Source organism: Hermetia illucens, chromosome 3 (assembly GCF_905115235.1).
Source record: "Hermetia illucens chromosome 3, iHerIll2.2.curated.20191125, whole genome shotgun sequence".
Taxonomy (NCBI): domain Eukaryota; kingdom Metazoa; phylum Arthropoda; class Insecta; order Diptera; family Stratiomyidae; genus Hermetia; species Hermetia illucens.
In genome coordinates, this window is record NC_051851.1 from 5,331,253 (window position 1) to 5,345,580 (window position 14,328).

Below are 14,328 nucleotides of genomic sequence, written 5' to 3' on the forward strand. Positions count from 1 at the left end.
GGAAAGTTTAAAGAATGTGCATAGATCCAGATAGGATCTACGCTGTTGTAGGAAGGGAAGGTTCAGAAAGCGGAGGCGGGAGGGATAATCCACACGAGGGAAGCTTTTCTTAAAGAAGAGAGAACGGGTGAATTTACGTTGCACATTTTCAAGGGCAAGACAATCACAGTTACGAGTGGGTGACCAGATCACGGAGCAATACTCGAGGGTATTCCTCACGAGGGAATTGAAGAGAGTTGAGGAGGGTTGGCTTATTGCTTATTGTCGAAAGTGACTCCGAGGTCTTGAGTGGAATTTAAGCAGGATAAGGAATGTCCGTCAAGCGAGTAGGAGAAAGAAGTGGGTGAGGATTTTAGGGAGTAGCACATAGAGTGACACTTTCTGACGTTTAGCGCTAAACCATTAGTCGAGCACCAACGAACCAGAGTGTCCAGGTTATTCTGAAGGGAAATACAGTCTATAGGCGACGATATAGCGGAAAACAGCTTAAGGTCGTCTGCATAGAGCAAACAGGGACAAGTAAGGAGGGGAGGAAGGTCGTTAATAAAAAATAAAAATAGCAAGGGACCCAGAATAGACTCCTGTGGGACGCCAGAAGAAGGGGAGAAGGAGCGGGAAGTACAGCCGTCAAAAGAGACGCGGCAGGATCGGTTGGAAAGGTAAGAGGCAAGCCATAAAACAAGTGGTATGGGAACGTTTAGGGACGAGAGTCTGGATAGAAGTATCTTGTAATTTACAGTGTCGAAGGCTTTCGCGAAGTCAGTGTAAATGGTATGCTCTTCTTGCCGTGAATTTAGACATTTGGCGACAAAGTTGGTAAAGTCAAGCAGGTTGGAGGCAGTGGACCTACGTTTAACGAAGCCGTGCTGTTCTTTCACTATGTGATGGCCAAAGTGGGCGGATAACCAGTCGCTGACATATCTTTCCAGGATTTTGGAACAGGAGGAGAGGAGGGAAATGGGACGATAATTCTCGGCAAGCGAACGATCGCCACTTTTGTGAATGGGGATAATGAGAGCCTCTTTCCACAAGCTGGGAAAATGATTCTCTTCAAGGCTTTTGTTGAAAATAAGAGATAGGGGAAGGGAGATGGACTTACCAGTTTTAAGCAAAAAGAGGTTTGGAAGACCATTGTGGCCAGGTCCGACCTTGGCATCAAGTTCGCCAATGAGGTATTCAACAAGGATAGGGGTAAGTAGGGGAATGGTAGGCGATGCGGGGCAGGCTACATCTACTATCGGGAGGGATTCGGAGGAAGGGGGAGGAACATAGACGGACGAAAAGTAGCGGCAGAGTAAATCACAAGATCATTGGGGGGAGTTAGCTGAGAAGCCAGAGAATTTAATGGACGGAGGGGATAACTGGGCGGGGCAGCGGGAGTTGCGAATGTGGGACCAGGAAGGTTTCACATTTCCGCGCTTTAATGAGTCTTCCACGCTGGACAAATATTCGCGTCTGGACTTACGTATTAAAGATTTGACCGAGGAACGAAGGGATTTGAAAAAAACTAAGTCAGCAACGTTTCTAGAAGACAGGAACGTCTTTCTCGCAGTCTGTTTTTGACGTAGTTTTTTGTGAATTTCAGTGGTGAACCAGACGGGGTAAGAGCGCAAGCACTTAGGAGAGGAGGGAACGTAACAAGGAAGAAGATCAGATAAAATGGTATAGAAAGTGTGGAGTGCTTGGTCACATGTAAATTTATTTATTTAGTTATTTATTTATTTAATGAGGACAATACACAGAAAGCAAATTTCTTATTACATATTGTCCTCAGAGGGAGGAGCAAGCAAATGGCATATTTTGCGCTTAAAGCTAGAGAGGGACATAGAGTCAAATGAACCAAGCTGTAGGGCATTGTAGGACCGGCAAAACCTCGGGATCGGAGAGAGAAAGTAAATCTCGAGCTCGGCGAAGGGCACATCAAAAATGTCCGCATTACGTGTGTCATGAGACGAGGCGATACGGAGAGTAATATCCGAGTTGACGGAGCAGTCCATCAGACCATTGCAGAGTTTGAAAAGAGTACACATATCAAGGAAAATACGGCGTTGCTGTAGGGAGGGGAGATTGAGGGTGCGGAGTCGTGACGGATAATCAACCTGTGGAAGGTTCTTTTTGTAAAAGAGGGTCCGGGTGAATTTGCGTTGTACAGCTTCAAGAGCGCGGCCGTCACGGATGCGGTAGGGGGACCAGACTACAGAGCAGTATTCAAGGATGTTTTTGACAAGGGAATTGAAGAGTGTTAAGGAGGGCTGGATTGAGGTAAAGTCGGACGAGGAACGTAGGATAAAACCAGACATTTTGGAAGCTCTATTGATGATGTCAACGAAGTGGGAATTGAAACGAAGTTTATCGTCGAATATTACACCCAGGTCTTTGAAGGAGGTCAGTAGTGAAAGGGGTTGACCACTGAGAGAATAGGAAAAGGATGATGGGGAGGGTTTCAGGGAATAGCGCATCCAGTGGCATTTGTTGACATTCAGTGTTAGCTTGTTGATCGAACACCAACGGGCTAAATTATCAAGGTTGGATTGTAAGAGAGCACAGTCCAATGGAGAGGAAACAGAGGCAAACAATTTAAGGTCGTCTGCGTAAAGCAAATACGGACAGGTGAGGATGGAGGCGAGGTCATTGATAAAAAATAGGAAGAGTAGCGGGCCAAGTATAGAGCCTTGGGGAACACCAGAGGAAGGAGAGAAGGAACGAGATGAGTGACCATGAAAAGAAACTTTGCAGGAACGGTATGAGAGATAGGAGGAAAGCCAGGAGATGACTGAGGGAGGGAACTCTAGCGAAGAAAGTTTAGAGAGGAGAATGTTATGGTCAACGGTGTCAAAGGCTTTGGAGAAATCAGTATAAACAGCATGTATCTCCTGTCATGAATTCAAGCGTTTAGCAACAAAGTTGGTAAAGACCAGAAAATTTGAAGCCGTTGATCTATGTTACACGAAACCATGCTGCTCTTTGACAATGAGGTGACCGAAGTGCGCGGTCAACCAGTCGTTGACGTATCTTTCTAGGATTTTGGAGCAAGAGGAGAGAAGGGAAATGGCGCGGTAGTTCACAGCAAGGGAAGGGTCTCCGCTCTTGAGGATAGGAATGATAAGGGCCTCTTTCCAGAGACGGGGAAAGTAGCATTCGTCTAGACTTTTGTTGTAGATTATACACAGGGGGAGAGAAATGTGTTTTCTACAGTTAAGGAGGAAGAGATTAGGAAGCCCATCGGAGCCAGGTCCGACATTGGGGTCAAGGTTACCAATGAGGAACTCAACCAAGGAAGGCGTAAGGAGAGGAATGGCTAGTGATTCGGAGGAGTCTGTGGTTATGAAAGGTGTAGAGGGTGAAGGGCTCGAGGGAGAAAACACTGAAGAGAAGTAGGTGCAGAGAAGGTCGCAGGATTGTTGTGGGGAGTTGGCAGTGGAGTCAGCGAAGCTGATAGAAGAAGGGACAGAATGAGTAGGATTACGAGAGTTGCGAGCGTGAGACCAAAAGAGTTTTAAGTTACCGCGGGCAAGGGCGGCTTCGACGCTCAATAGGTACCTTTTACGCGCCTTTCTGACCATTGACTTCACAGTAGATCGTATAGCTTTAAAGTGAGCAAGGTCGGCGTCATTTTTAGAAGCCCGAAATTTCTTCCTCAGTGTATGTTTCAAGCGCATGTTAATATGAAGTTCCGTTGTGAACCAAGTTGGGTAAGAACGTAGGCAGGGAGGGGAAGAAGGGACATAACAGGAGAGGAGATCAGAGAGGATATTGTTGAAGGTGTTAAGCGCTTGATCACACGATGAATTACTTAATATATGAACCCAGTTGAAAGACGCGGAGAGAGCAGGGGGACCCAGTTGATTGACGCCAGGGCTGAGTTCAGACCTTCGAAGTTCGCCTTACGAAAGTTGAACTTGGTAGGCTTGCAAGCGACAGGAGAGTGGAGTCGGGATATCTGAACATCGAACTCGAGAGCAGGATGATGGGCGTCAGGGGCAACGTAAGACGGAGCATGAAGGGATTGGGAAGGATAACGTACAGGAAGGTTAGAGAGGACAAGATCAAGAGTGCGATCTAAGTGATTTCTAGAAAGGTTAAATTGGAGGGCCCCACAGGTGTACATGAAAGTGGATAGAGGAAGGGAAGGGTGGGTCGAGTTATTAGGGAGGGAGGGAAGGCCAGGAGTAACGGGCCAGGAGAGCATAGGAAGATTAAAGTCACCACAGAGGATGAAAGGAAGTGAGGGAAACAAAATGGTTAGGGCCTCTGATAATCTGTCGAAGAAATCCTCGTACAGAGAAGGCGGGCTTAGGCAGGGAAAATATACACACGATATGATAAACGGACATACGTTTGCCGGAAGGACACGTATGGTAACAGAATCGTAGGAGGAGGAGGAGGAGGAAAAGATGATTTCGGCACGGAGAGGGGACTTAACAGCTATTAGGGCACCTCCGCCAGTTGTCTTGCCAAGCGCAACGCAGTCTCTGTCACAACGAAAGACAGAGTAACCTTCGAGGAGCTCAGAATCTAAAATCCTGTCATCCAGCCAGGTTTCAGAAATGCAGATGACATAATGTTGGAATGCTAAGGCAGACAGTTTGAAATCCGACAGCTTGGTCCTTAGACCCCTTACATTTTGATAAAATAGCGTATAGTTATTGGAATCATTCAAGTTCGGCGAGGCAGGCGGGCGGGCCGGAAATTTTCGCGAATCTTAGACCTCTGATAAGGCTTAACGAAGACCTCCTGTGGCCAAAAGGAGGATTGGACGATAGCATCGAAGTCATGGGGATATGTCACTTTGAAGGAAGCTATCACTCAGTCAGGAGAGCCATCCTTCGTCAGCTTCACACAGGAAAGAGGTGACAAAGTTGAGTTGCTTTTGCTTCTGATATAGGCCAGAATTTTGTCGGGCGTAGTGGAGTACGCTAGCCTTGACACGAACAGCTGTTTCGGTGGCGAGGCGACGTTCAATTGGGGGCCGCTCGGACGACATGAGGTCGGAAGGGCCTGCGGTTCAGCGGTGACGGGTGTCGATGATATACAGGAAATGACAGCAACGGTGGGATAATTCCGAAAACCGCCGTTGGACCTATACGCTGATACCGTGAGGGATGGGTCGAGCGGCAGCATGGAGAATTGAATTATAACCTAACACACTTTCAGAATGTACCTGCATCGCTTCCGATTGGATGCGCCCCCAGCGTGTTCCGAATGCGTCGCTACACCCGAGCACCCGGAGCATGTTATGTTGAGTTGTCCGAGATTCGGGAATGAAAGAGGAAGCTTGAATGATGCCCTCAACGGAGTTATCGGACCCTATAATTTTGTGGAGGAGATGCTGAAATCGGAAGGAACCAGGTTCCAGGTTCTAGTCGTTGGGTCGTTGACCTCGTTACAATATCCTTTGTTACTTTCTTGTTTTCAGCTGCAGGCAGGTTGTTTGATTTTTATAGTTCTGCCAGGATCTTAGAAGGAAAGGAATAGGAAAGTGTAGACCAGCACCTGAACTACATTTATATATTTTTTTATATTATATCTTTCCATGATTTCACATGCATTTATACTTTCCTATCCCGGATACACGACTCTATCATAGGCAAACTTTTCAATCCAACTTATAAACTTGGAAACATCTACATAAAACCCTAATGTGTCAGGCAATGCGCATCCAAATCCGAACGAAACAATACCATAAATAGTGTATATGTCATTTTTAGATGCCTGAAGAGGTCCACCACTATCACCCTGAAATAAAAATTGTGAAGCCTTTGGAAATGATTACATGCATATATGGTATGTACGTACCTGACATGAATCCAACCCACCATCTAGATCCCCAGCACAGATCACGTTTTCTAGGACAGGATACCCATAATCTGTCAAAATTCTTTTACAAACCTGCTATATATGGGAAAAGGATGGATTTTATCTTATATCTTATAAGGCATAGACAACCCTAAGAAATTAGTGCCGAGTTTAATTTATTTATTTATATTTATATTTATTATATTTAATAAATTTATCTTTTTATTTATTTAAATCCAAATTACCTGATGGTGAATTTTTAAATAAATAGTTTGAAGTTTGCAGGCTACTTCGTAAAAATCGTTTATATATCCAAATCCAATCACCTCTGCTCTTTTCGGCACTTTCCCTGAAAATTGTTTGGCCTTAAAATTTTTTATTAATTTCTATTCCAAAGAAGATACCTTTTGGCGAAGGTAGACAAATTGGAACCTTATTAACATTGTCTATCAATGTTGCAATTGCTATATCGAATCCACCAGTTCTTCTATTGTACTTTTGGTGAATGACTGTCCTTAGAATTCTGTGATAAATCCTACTTGATGATGGTTGACAAAGATTTTCTAAACCACTGAATACAACAAATTTATCCTTGGTACAAGGGCTGAAAATAAATACTATAAATTGCGAACTTTTAAACGAATAATATACTTTTTACAAGTCTAAACAATGAGCAGCTGTCAGGACATCTCGTCGAGTTATTAGAGATCCTCCACAAGATACACTGGTTATAGTTGGCTGTAATCTATTTACAGGAATTGCCACGAACGCCATAAACCAAGGGTAGAACACTTGAACGTTTCTTCCTGAAATGGAACTGGGAATAATACTGAACCTATATGTCAAACCCCCGTGATACCAACCGCCGTAGATTCGATGTAATCTTTTTTCTATTTTACCGCATTGTTTCCTACAAGATACGACTGTTGTGAGAAGTAGGACAGAATTGTATAGAACTCTTAACTGAACCATAGTTTAGGTGTGACTGTTATCTGCGTACTACTGAAACATCATATTGGGTAGATACTACTAAATGTTTTCGTAATAAATCAGATAACTTCCATGGTTATGTCTGGAAATTGGAGTAATTCATTGAGGTTACATAGTTGCACCTCATTTAAAATAAAGTATCACACGGAATTGAGTAGGTATCTAATATACCATAACGTGCCTTAGATACGTTCGTTTTGAGATAGTTAGATCTTCTTTTAGTTTTACATCGACTGAAGCATGAATATGTCAAGGAAGGAAATGGCGTTCCCTTATATTATATAATAGCCACACCTACCGTAAAATGGAATTTGTTATGCTCGGGGAAGCCAATACAATAGAAAGCAAGGTGAGAGTATCAGGCGTTCCTAGATTGCCAGGCTAGGAAGGGGTAGAACTGTCAACATGTGCTGGGGATGATATACCAGGAGCCCACATGGTGACAGTTTTTCTGCCAAAGGCCGCGGCAATAGAAACGGAAGACCTAATGAGACTCCTAATTGCTGAGAATGAGGATCTCCATACTCGACTATGGAGAGTCTTCAGAAGCAAGGTGGAGGGCAAGGGTAAACTCCTCACGATCGGGATAGATGACCGATCCCTGGAGGCAATTAAACGTCGGAGTTGTGATATCAACTACCGATTTGGCAACATACCCGTGCAGGTGCACAAGGAAAAGCGAAGGAAAGAGACCTCGGAGGAGGCAACGGGTGAAAAACTTACCCAGGTCCCTGAAGAAGTCGCGGAAGCCATAGAGGCGGAAAGAACTGGATCAACCAGGGAAATAGACCTACTGCCCAGTGAAGAGCAGAAGCTGGACGACCTAGACCTAGGACTCCTAGGGCTCGGGGTGGACAGCGACACGCAGGAAAGGGCCATGTCGGAGGAGGACGGTGACACTCGGACAGTGGAGAAGAGCTCCAAACAATAACGGAGCCAATGGCCAGCACTAAGATAGCCCAGATCATTGCAGTGATTGCAAGGGCAAATTCCAAGGAGAACATTGGAATAGTGCTGGCTCTGGAGCCCTGGGTGTACCGGGGGCAGATTCGCGGTCTGCAAGGAGGAGACATGCAGGTAATTTGAGACTCCTCTTGTGAAAAACCAAGAGCTTGCATAATTCTCAAACGTAATTTAAAATACATTTGCCTTTCAGAGTTCATAACCGGGGACCTTGTGGCTATCCAAGTCTCATTGGAAGCCCGGAGGAGCACTCGAGAGGAAGTTGTAGTATCGGGATACTTCCCAGGAGACGAGAGCCGGGCTCCACCGGAACAAGTCGCAAAGCTGACGAAGTATTGCGAGGCGAGGGCGTTACCACTTCTTCTCGGCTGCGATGCCAACGCCCACCATGAAGTCCGGAGAAGCAGCGACACTAATCGTAGAGGTGAGTACCTTCTCGAATTTATTCTTAGTAATAAGTTAGAAATATACAACGTAGGAAACACTCCAACATTTGTGACCAGCACCAGACAAGAGGTACTAGATATAACTCTAGGAAATACCCTAATGAACGGGATGGTCAGGAATTGGAGGGTGTCGGATGAACCCTCAATGTCTGATCACAGGATAATCAGATTCGACATTGAGGGTAACTCCGAAATAAAAAGAATAATAAGGAATCCCAAGCGAACGGATTGGGAATCCTACACAACGCACCTGAGCAACAACATTGCCCACCTTCAAGGGGGCGGTGGTATCAGGAGCGAACTGGAATTAGAAACGGTGGTGGAAAACCTCAACACAATCGTCATTGACGCATATGAGGTCAGCTGTCCGGCCAGGACAGTCAAGTCATCAAGGGATGTACCATGGTGGAACAAGAACCTAGCCAGAATGAGAACAGAGGTATGAAAACTCTTTAACCGCAAAACAAACCGGGGACTGGCGGAGGTATAAAAATGCACTGACTGCGTATAGCAACGCGATCAGGGAAGCGAAACGGAACAGCTTTAGGGAATTCTGTGAAGGGATTGAACAGATCACAGAAGCAACCACGCTGTACAAGTCTGTAGCCAAAGACGGAGGAATATTCTCTGTCTGCTTGAAAAAGGAAGTTGGGACATTCACCGAGAATGAGGAGGACAGAGTACACCTGCTTCTCAGAACTCATTTCCCGGGGTCCTACCCCTCGGCGGCAGGCGACAACAATGTGCCTGACACCCCAACAACGAATAAAAGGGGAAGGAAAGAGAGCTGGAAACTAACAAAAGAGGTATGCTCAGAAGCTACGCTAAGATGGGCAGTAGGAACCTTTAAACCAATGAAATCTCCCGGAGTAGATGGCATTTTCCCAGCACTTATACAGAGAGGCCTAGGAATTATCTTAGAGTCTCTTCTGAGGGTGGTAAGGGAGAGCATAGCACTGGGTTACATACCAAGGGCATGGAGACGGGCAAAAGTGGTTTTTATTCCGAAAGCGGGTAAAAAGGGACCCTTTGACCCTAAATCTTTCAGACCAATCTGCCTTACATCGTTCGTACTCAAAACGGTGGAGAAGGTCATAGACAACTATATTAGAACCGACGTTCTAAAGCGTAATCCCCTACATCACTTTCAACACGCCTACAGGGCAGGACGGTCAACTGAAACTGCTCTGTATCAGCTGACAGAGGTACTACGGGACGCCATAGAAACAAAAGGAGCATTCGACAACACATTGCACACAGAGATACAGGACGCCCTAAGCCGCAAAGGAGTGGGAAACACCCTGGCACTCTGGATGGGCAAAATGCTAGAAAGCAGACAAATAGAGGTACAAACAGGGACAAATTTTATTATCATGAACACCACTCAAGGCTGTCCACAGGGTGGAGTACTATCGCCGCTGATGTGGAGTATGGTAGTGGGTGAACTCCTAGACGTGCTAACTAATACTGGAATACAAGTCCAGGGCTACGCGGACGACATTGTTCTAATCTGTAGGGGCAAATATGAAGATACCCTATGTGATAGAATCCAAACTGGATTAAGGGTTACTAGTGCCTGGTGCAGGAAGGTGGGACTGCGGATCAACCCAACCAAAACCACCATAGTACCATTCACTAGGAGGCGTAAGCTGGATCACCTGAAAGCCATAACATTACATGATATGGAGGTGAAACGAGAAACAGAGGTCAAATATTTGGGAATCACGCTAGACCAAAAATTATTCTGGAAGACACATGTTGGAAACACTTGTCGGAAAGCCACGAGGGCTCTGATGACTTGCAGATCCATAGCAGGAAAAAAATGGGGTTGCAGCCCGAAGATACTACTTTGGATATATATTGCAATAGTAAGGCCAATGATTGCCTATGGAGCGGTAATCTGGGCAGAAAGAACCGAACTCAGCACACAAGCCAGGGAATTACATAAGCTCTAAAGGCTGGCTTGCGTGTGTATCAATGGCGCAATGAGGACATGCCCAACGGCGTCCCTGGAGGTCCTTCTGGGATTAACCCCTCTCCATTTGCACATACAGATGCAGGCAAGGAGATCAATATTCAGGATGGCCGGTAGTATGAGTGAGGCACGGTGCTGCCTAAATCGAAGGAAGATTGATATCCTTTCTAGGTGGTATCCCGAATTACTGATACCGAGAGACAACATGACAACGAGGTTTCACTTCGATAAGAAGTTTGAAACACGTTGGAGTAACAAGGCAAACTGGGAGAGCGTGGCTACGACATACGGCTTCAACCAGCAACTGATTACTTGGTACACTGACGGATCCCTCACAGCAGAGGGAGCGGTGTCGATGTCATTGGTCCAAGGAAAATGTACTTTGAGCCAATGGGCAGGTACACTAGCATATTCCAGGCGAAAATTTACGCCATAGACAAATGTGCCTCCTTTAATCTGCAAAGGAACTACAGGGGGCAGAAAATAGCTATTCTCACCGATAGCCAAGCAGCGATCAAGGCACTTAGGTCCAACCAGGTGAACTCTAAACTAGTATGGGAATGCCTTGAGAGACTGAATACACTCGGCTCGTCCAACAAGGTCTGGATACTTTGGGTTCCAGGCCATGCTGGGTTGGAAGGCAATGAGGCAACGGATGAACTAGCCAAGAAGGGAGCAGGGATGCCTCTACATGGGCTAGAACCCTTCTGTGGAATCGGAAACGGTTTCATGGCTATGAATCTAAGAAACGAAGAGAAACGGTTGAGGGAACTAAATTGGGCGGGCCTACCGGGGATGGAACAGTCCAGGGTGTTTATTGGGGGATACGAACCCATGCGTACAAAGGATTGCTTAAACCTCACCAAAAAGAACCTCCGAATCATAGTGGGAATTCTCACTGGTCATTGTCGGCTGAACTATCACCTAGGGAAGCTAGGGATATCTACGGACACTGCCTGCAGGTTCTGTGAGGAGAAGGACGAAACCTCTATGCACGTCCTGGGACAGTGTCCGGCACTTGTGCAAAGTAGGTCGATACATCTGGGAGAACACTTAATACCAGATGCAAAGCTGAAACTTCTGGAAGTGGGGAACATACCAAAGTTTCTAACGGTTACAGGCCTGCTTGAGATACTATGATCAACAGGTATACTATAACTAGTAAAAGGAGCACAATAGTTCTTCAAGGACGCGGTGCGGCTTTCCCTTAACAGAATAATAATAATCAGGCGTTGTTGAAAAGCTCATTTGAGGTCCTTCCTTCCTGTTTCTGACTCTCTCCAAATAGAGAGTTCCTGCCACACCCTGATTGTGTGCGCTTTTTTTCTCTTCGTCAATCTTCGGCATTATGGTCACTACGTGCTTTCCAATTGTATAGTGTTCGGATCTCCTCATCCAAAGTATCAATGGGCACCATTCCTGCTTCGTCCGAACAACGGAATGCGCTAGCGAATCTTAACGCACTTGGATGATATACTGAAGATAGTTTTCTCCTATACACCTGAACATTAAGGGCTTTTGTGCAAACGATTGCTGCATCGATGATCCAGCATAATGCCAAGGTATTTAATGAAAGGCTTGGAATTTATCGCATGCTGCTCCCCTTTGATTTGACTTTGCCAGCCTTTAGCAACTTGTTTGCCCAATCAGCTGGCAAACTAATGATTGCCGTTTGCGTGCCATCGTGTGCTTTTCTTCATATGTCCTTCTTCGTCGTGATCTTGTCAAGGTTCCCACACTCTACATTTATATTTTGGGTTAACTGCTTCACTGTAACTTCCTCACCTCTACCAACCAAGTTCTGGTAATTGAGTGTCTTTTCGTCCCGAATCTTCCGGAGCTCCAGGAGTAGCTCTCCCTTCTGCGTTCTTGTGATCTGTGTGACTTAGGCTCCCAGACCGCTTAGCGTCCGATCTCACTTGACCTTCTGTAGAATTTCAGAGCAAGAGGGGTCATCTCTGCTTTCTGGGTAGGGCCTCATTTGTTTTCATGCTTCCTGGAGTCACGGTTGTCCAAACATTGGCTTCTATTATATTTCCTGGGATTTCATTTGAGGAGCTGATTTGGGGTCCAAAATTTGGACTACTTTCGTTACTGGTTTTTTTGGGGTTGGAAGCTTTACACAAGTATATTCCATTCTTTCTCTGCTCCTCTTTATGCCCTCTACAACTTTCTGTTCCATCCTTTTAGTAGCAACAGGTATCTGTCGCAATGGGGACGAACGTAAGAGTTTGTAACTGTCCTATATTCGCTGAATATTGGTTCGTCGAACCTAACTTACGCACGCCTTTTCGCAAGTGTCTTTAAGGTTTCGAACAACCACCTTAATATAGCGATGAATATTATGTTTCGACCCGACAAATTCGTAGAGCGTATTTCGGGTTTTACCCATCTCCTTCAGGCAACTTTCCACTCGGAGTATTTTTGCTAGAATTGCATCAATTCCCTCGTTGTTGACATGCACCGCTTCTTCTTTGTTGGGCACGGTACAGCCTTTGCCACAATCAATACCTGGACGTTCATCCGACTTGGGTGGAGAGCGTAGCATTTTACCACTTGGATTAAAGGGATCCAGGTCCATTACCACTTCCTTATCAGTTGTTGCAGTATCAATTTCGATGGTCCCATAATGGCGTCGTTAATATCCTCTTTTTCCTTCAATATCAATGGTACTGTGCTCGTTTCGTCTATATTTTGGTTCAGTTATTTGCCCTAAATTCAGGCGCAGGCTCACGTTCGCGGAACACAGCCGTGGTAGTCGCCAGCTTCTCGCCTCCCACTACCCCTGTGCTTCATAGGGGATCCTATTCATCTAGCCGTACTTTCCCCTCTTTGAACTGCCCACGTACCAAACGGTAGACAGTCGGCGAAAGTTTCGTAGGCTTTCAGTAATAGTTCCCCCCGCACATCTCCTTCGTTAGGTAGACGGTTCACTCATCTTGGGATTGTGACAAAGTGGCGTGTTGGATTCCAAAATCCGCAGTAGATGTTCAACTCAACTGACCAGACACAACTCTACCCGGGTCGCCGTATCTGCAGGAACATTGGCGCTCCACTGACACGTGCGAGTGGGAAGTCCGCTTACAGCTTGCGCCAGCAACTGGTGCGTGGGTATGTGCCTGTGACGCAGAGTCTGCCAACAAGTCTCCATATGCCAAATACTTTTGGTTTTTTGTGCTGAGTATCGTTCCTATAGCCAATTTTGTCCATGGGTGGGCGTTTCGCCCCCCCCCCCCCCCCCCCCTACCCGATTTGTGCATAAACGTGTCTATGTACGTACACTTCCGAATGCGTAAATGGAATAGAATTCCCTTATCCGCACGAAGGGATACGCGCCTTCTCCCTCGACGATTACCTACCTTTGCGTGGTGAGGGAGCTCAGTAAGGAAAATCCTCTAGGAAACGATAGGTGACACCTGAAGTCAAGCGGTAATCAAAACCCTAAGCCCAGGTGTGACTATCATTTCGGGGGCTGAATGGTCACATGGTGTGATGTGGCCGTAAACCGTGAACTCTGGGTACCAGGCGACCCCCAGTTTTAACTAGCCTTATCTCGGAAAAAAGGAGCTCTGCCGAGATTCTTTCTGCACTTACTCAAGTGCGAACCAATCTAATTGGGATCCAGTCCTTAAAGGACGAGCCGAAGCAGGACCCTTATGTCAGAACTTCGGATCCCAGGCTCCAATCGATGCGAGCTGCCTCCGGGCAAACCGCCTTCGGGCAAATCACAACCTACGGGTTGTGCTAAGGTTAAGGGGAAAAGATCGTTCGAAGCATCTACGGCTAAGGGGAAATCGAAGCGGCAGCGGTCCTCGGACGATCTCAACTCTTCGACACAAAAGGCAGCTAAGAGGGCCCGGTCGGCAAGGCTATCGATATTGCTGTGCAAACAGCTTAGGAGAAACTCCACTTACCTGTAAGGACTGCATCTTCACAAGGCTTCGCTTTGAATCGGTAGGTGTAAATCGTAAAATTTTACGGCGAAACTTTCCGGACCAAGACACGAACGAATGGCTCAGGCAGTATTGCTTCTCCCTTAATGATTTGTGGGATGGTTCGTGACTAACCCCGAAAAGGGTCTTTGAGCTGCTATCGTTCAAAAAGTGGTACATCTGGCATCCAGAAGAAGGACGTAATGGTGCTGCGGTTCTGGAACAA

At 46.1% G+C, this 14,328-nt stretch overlaps 1 protein-coding gene across 1 annotated transcript; it reads right to left on the reverse strand.

Annotated features, from left to right (window-relative positions):
• Positions 1–5,494: 5,494 nt before the first annotated feature.
• Positions 5,495–6,782, reverse strand: LOC119652581 (plasma kallikrein-like). Its single transcript, XM_038056797.1, has 6 exons — positions 6,660–6,782; positions 6,455–6,602; positions 6,201–6,400; positions 6,042–6,145; positions 5,797–5,892; positions 5,495–5,736 (listed from the first exon to the last, which is right to left on the reverse strand). Exons 1-6 carry the CDS (start codon positions 6,766–6,768, stop codon positions 5,560–5,562), a joined length of 834 nt encoding a protein of 277 aa, XP_037912725.1. The 5' UTR covers positions 6,769–6,782; the 3' UTR covers positions 5,495–5,559.
• Between the last annotated feature and the right edge of the window lie 7,546 nt (positions 6,783–14,328).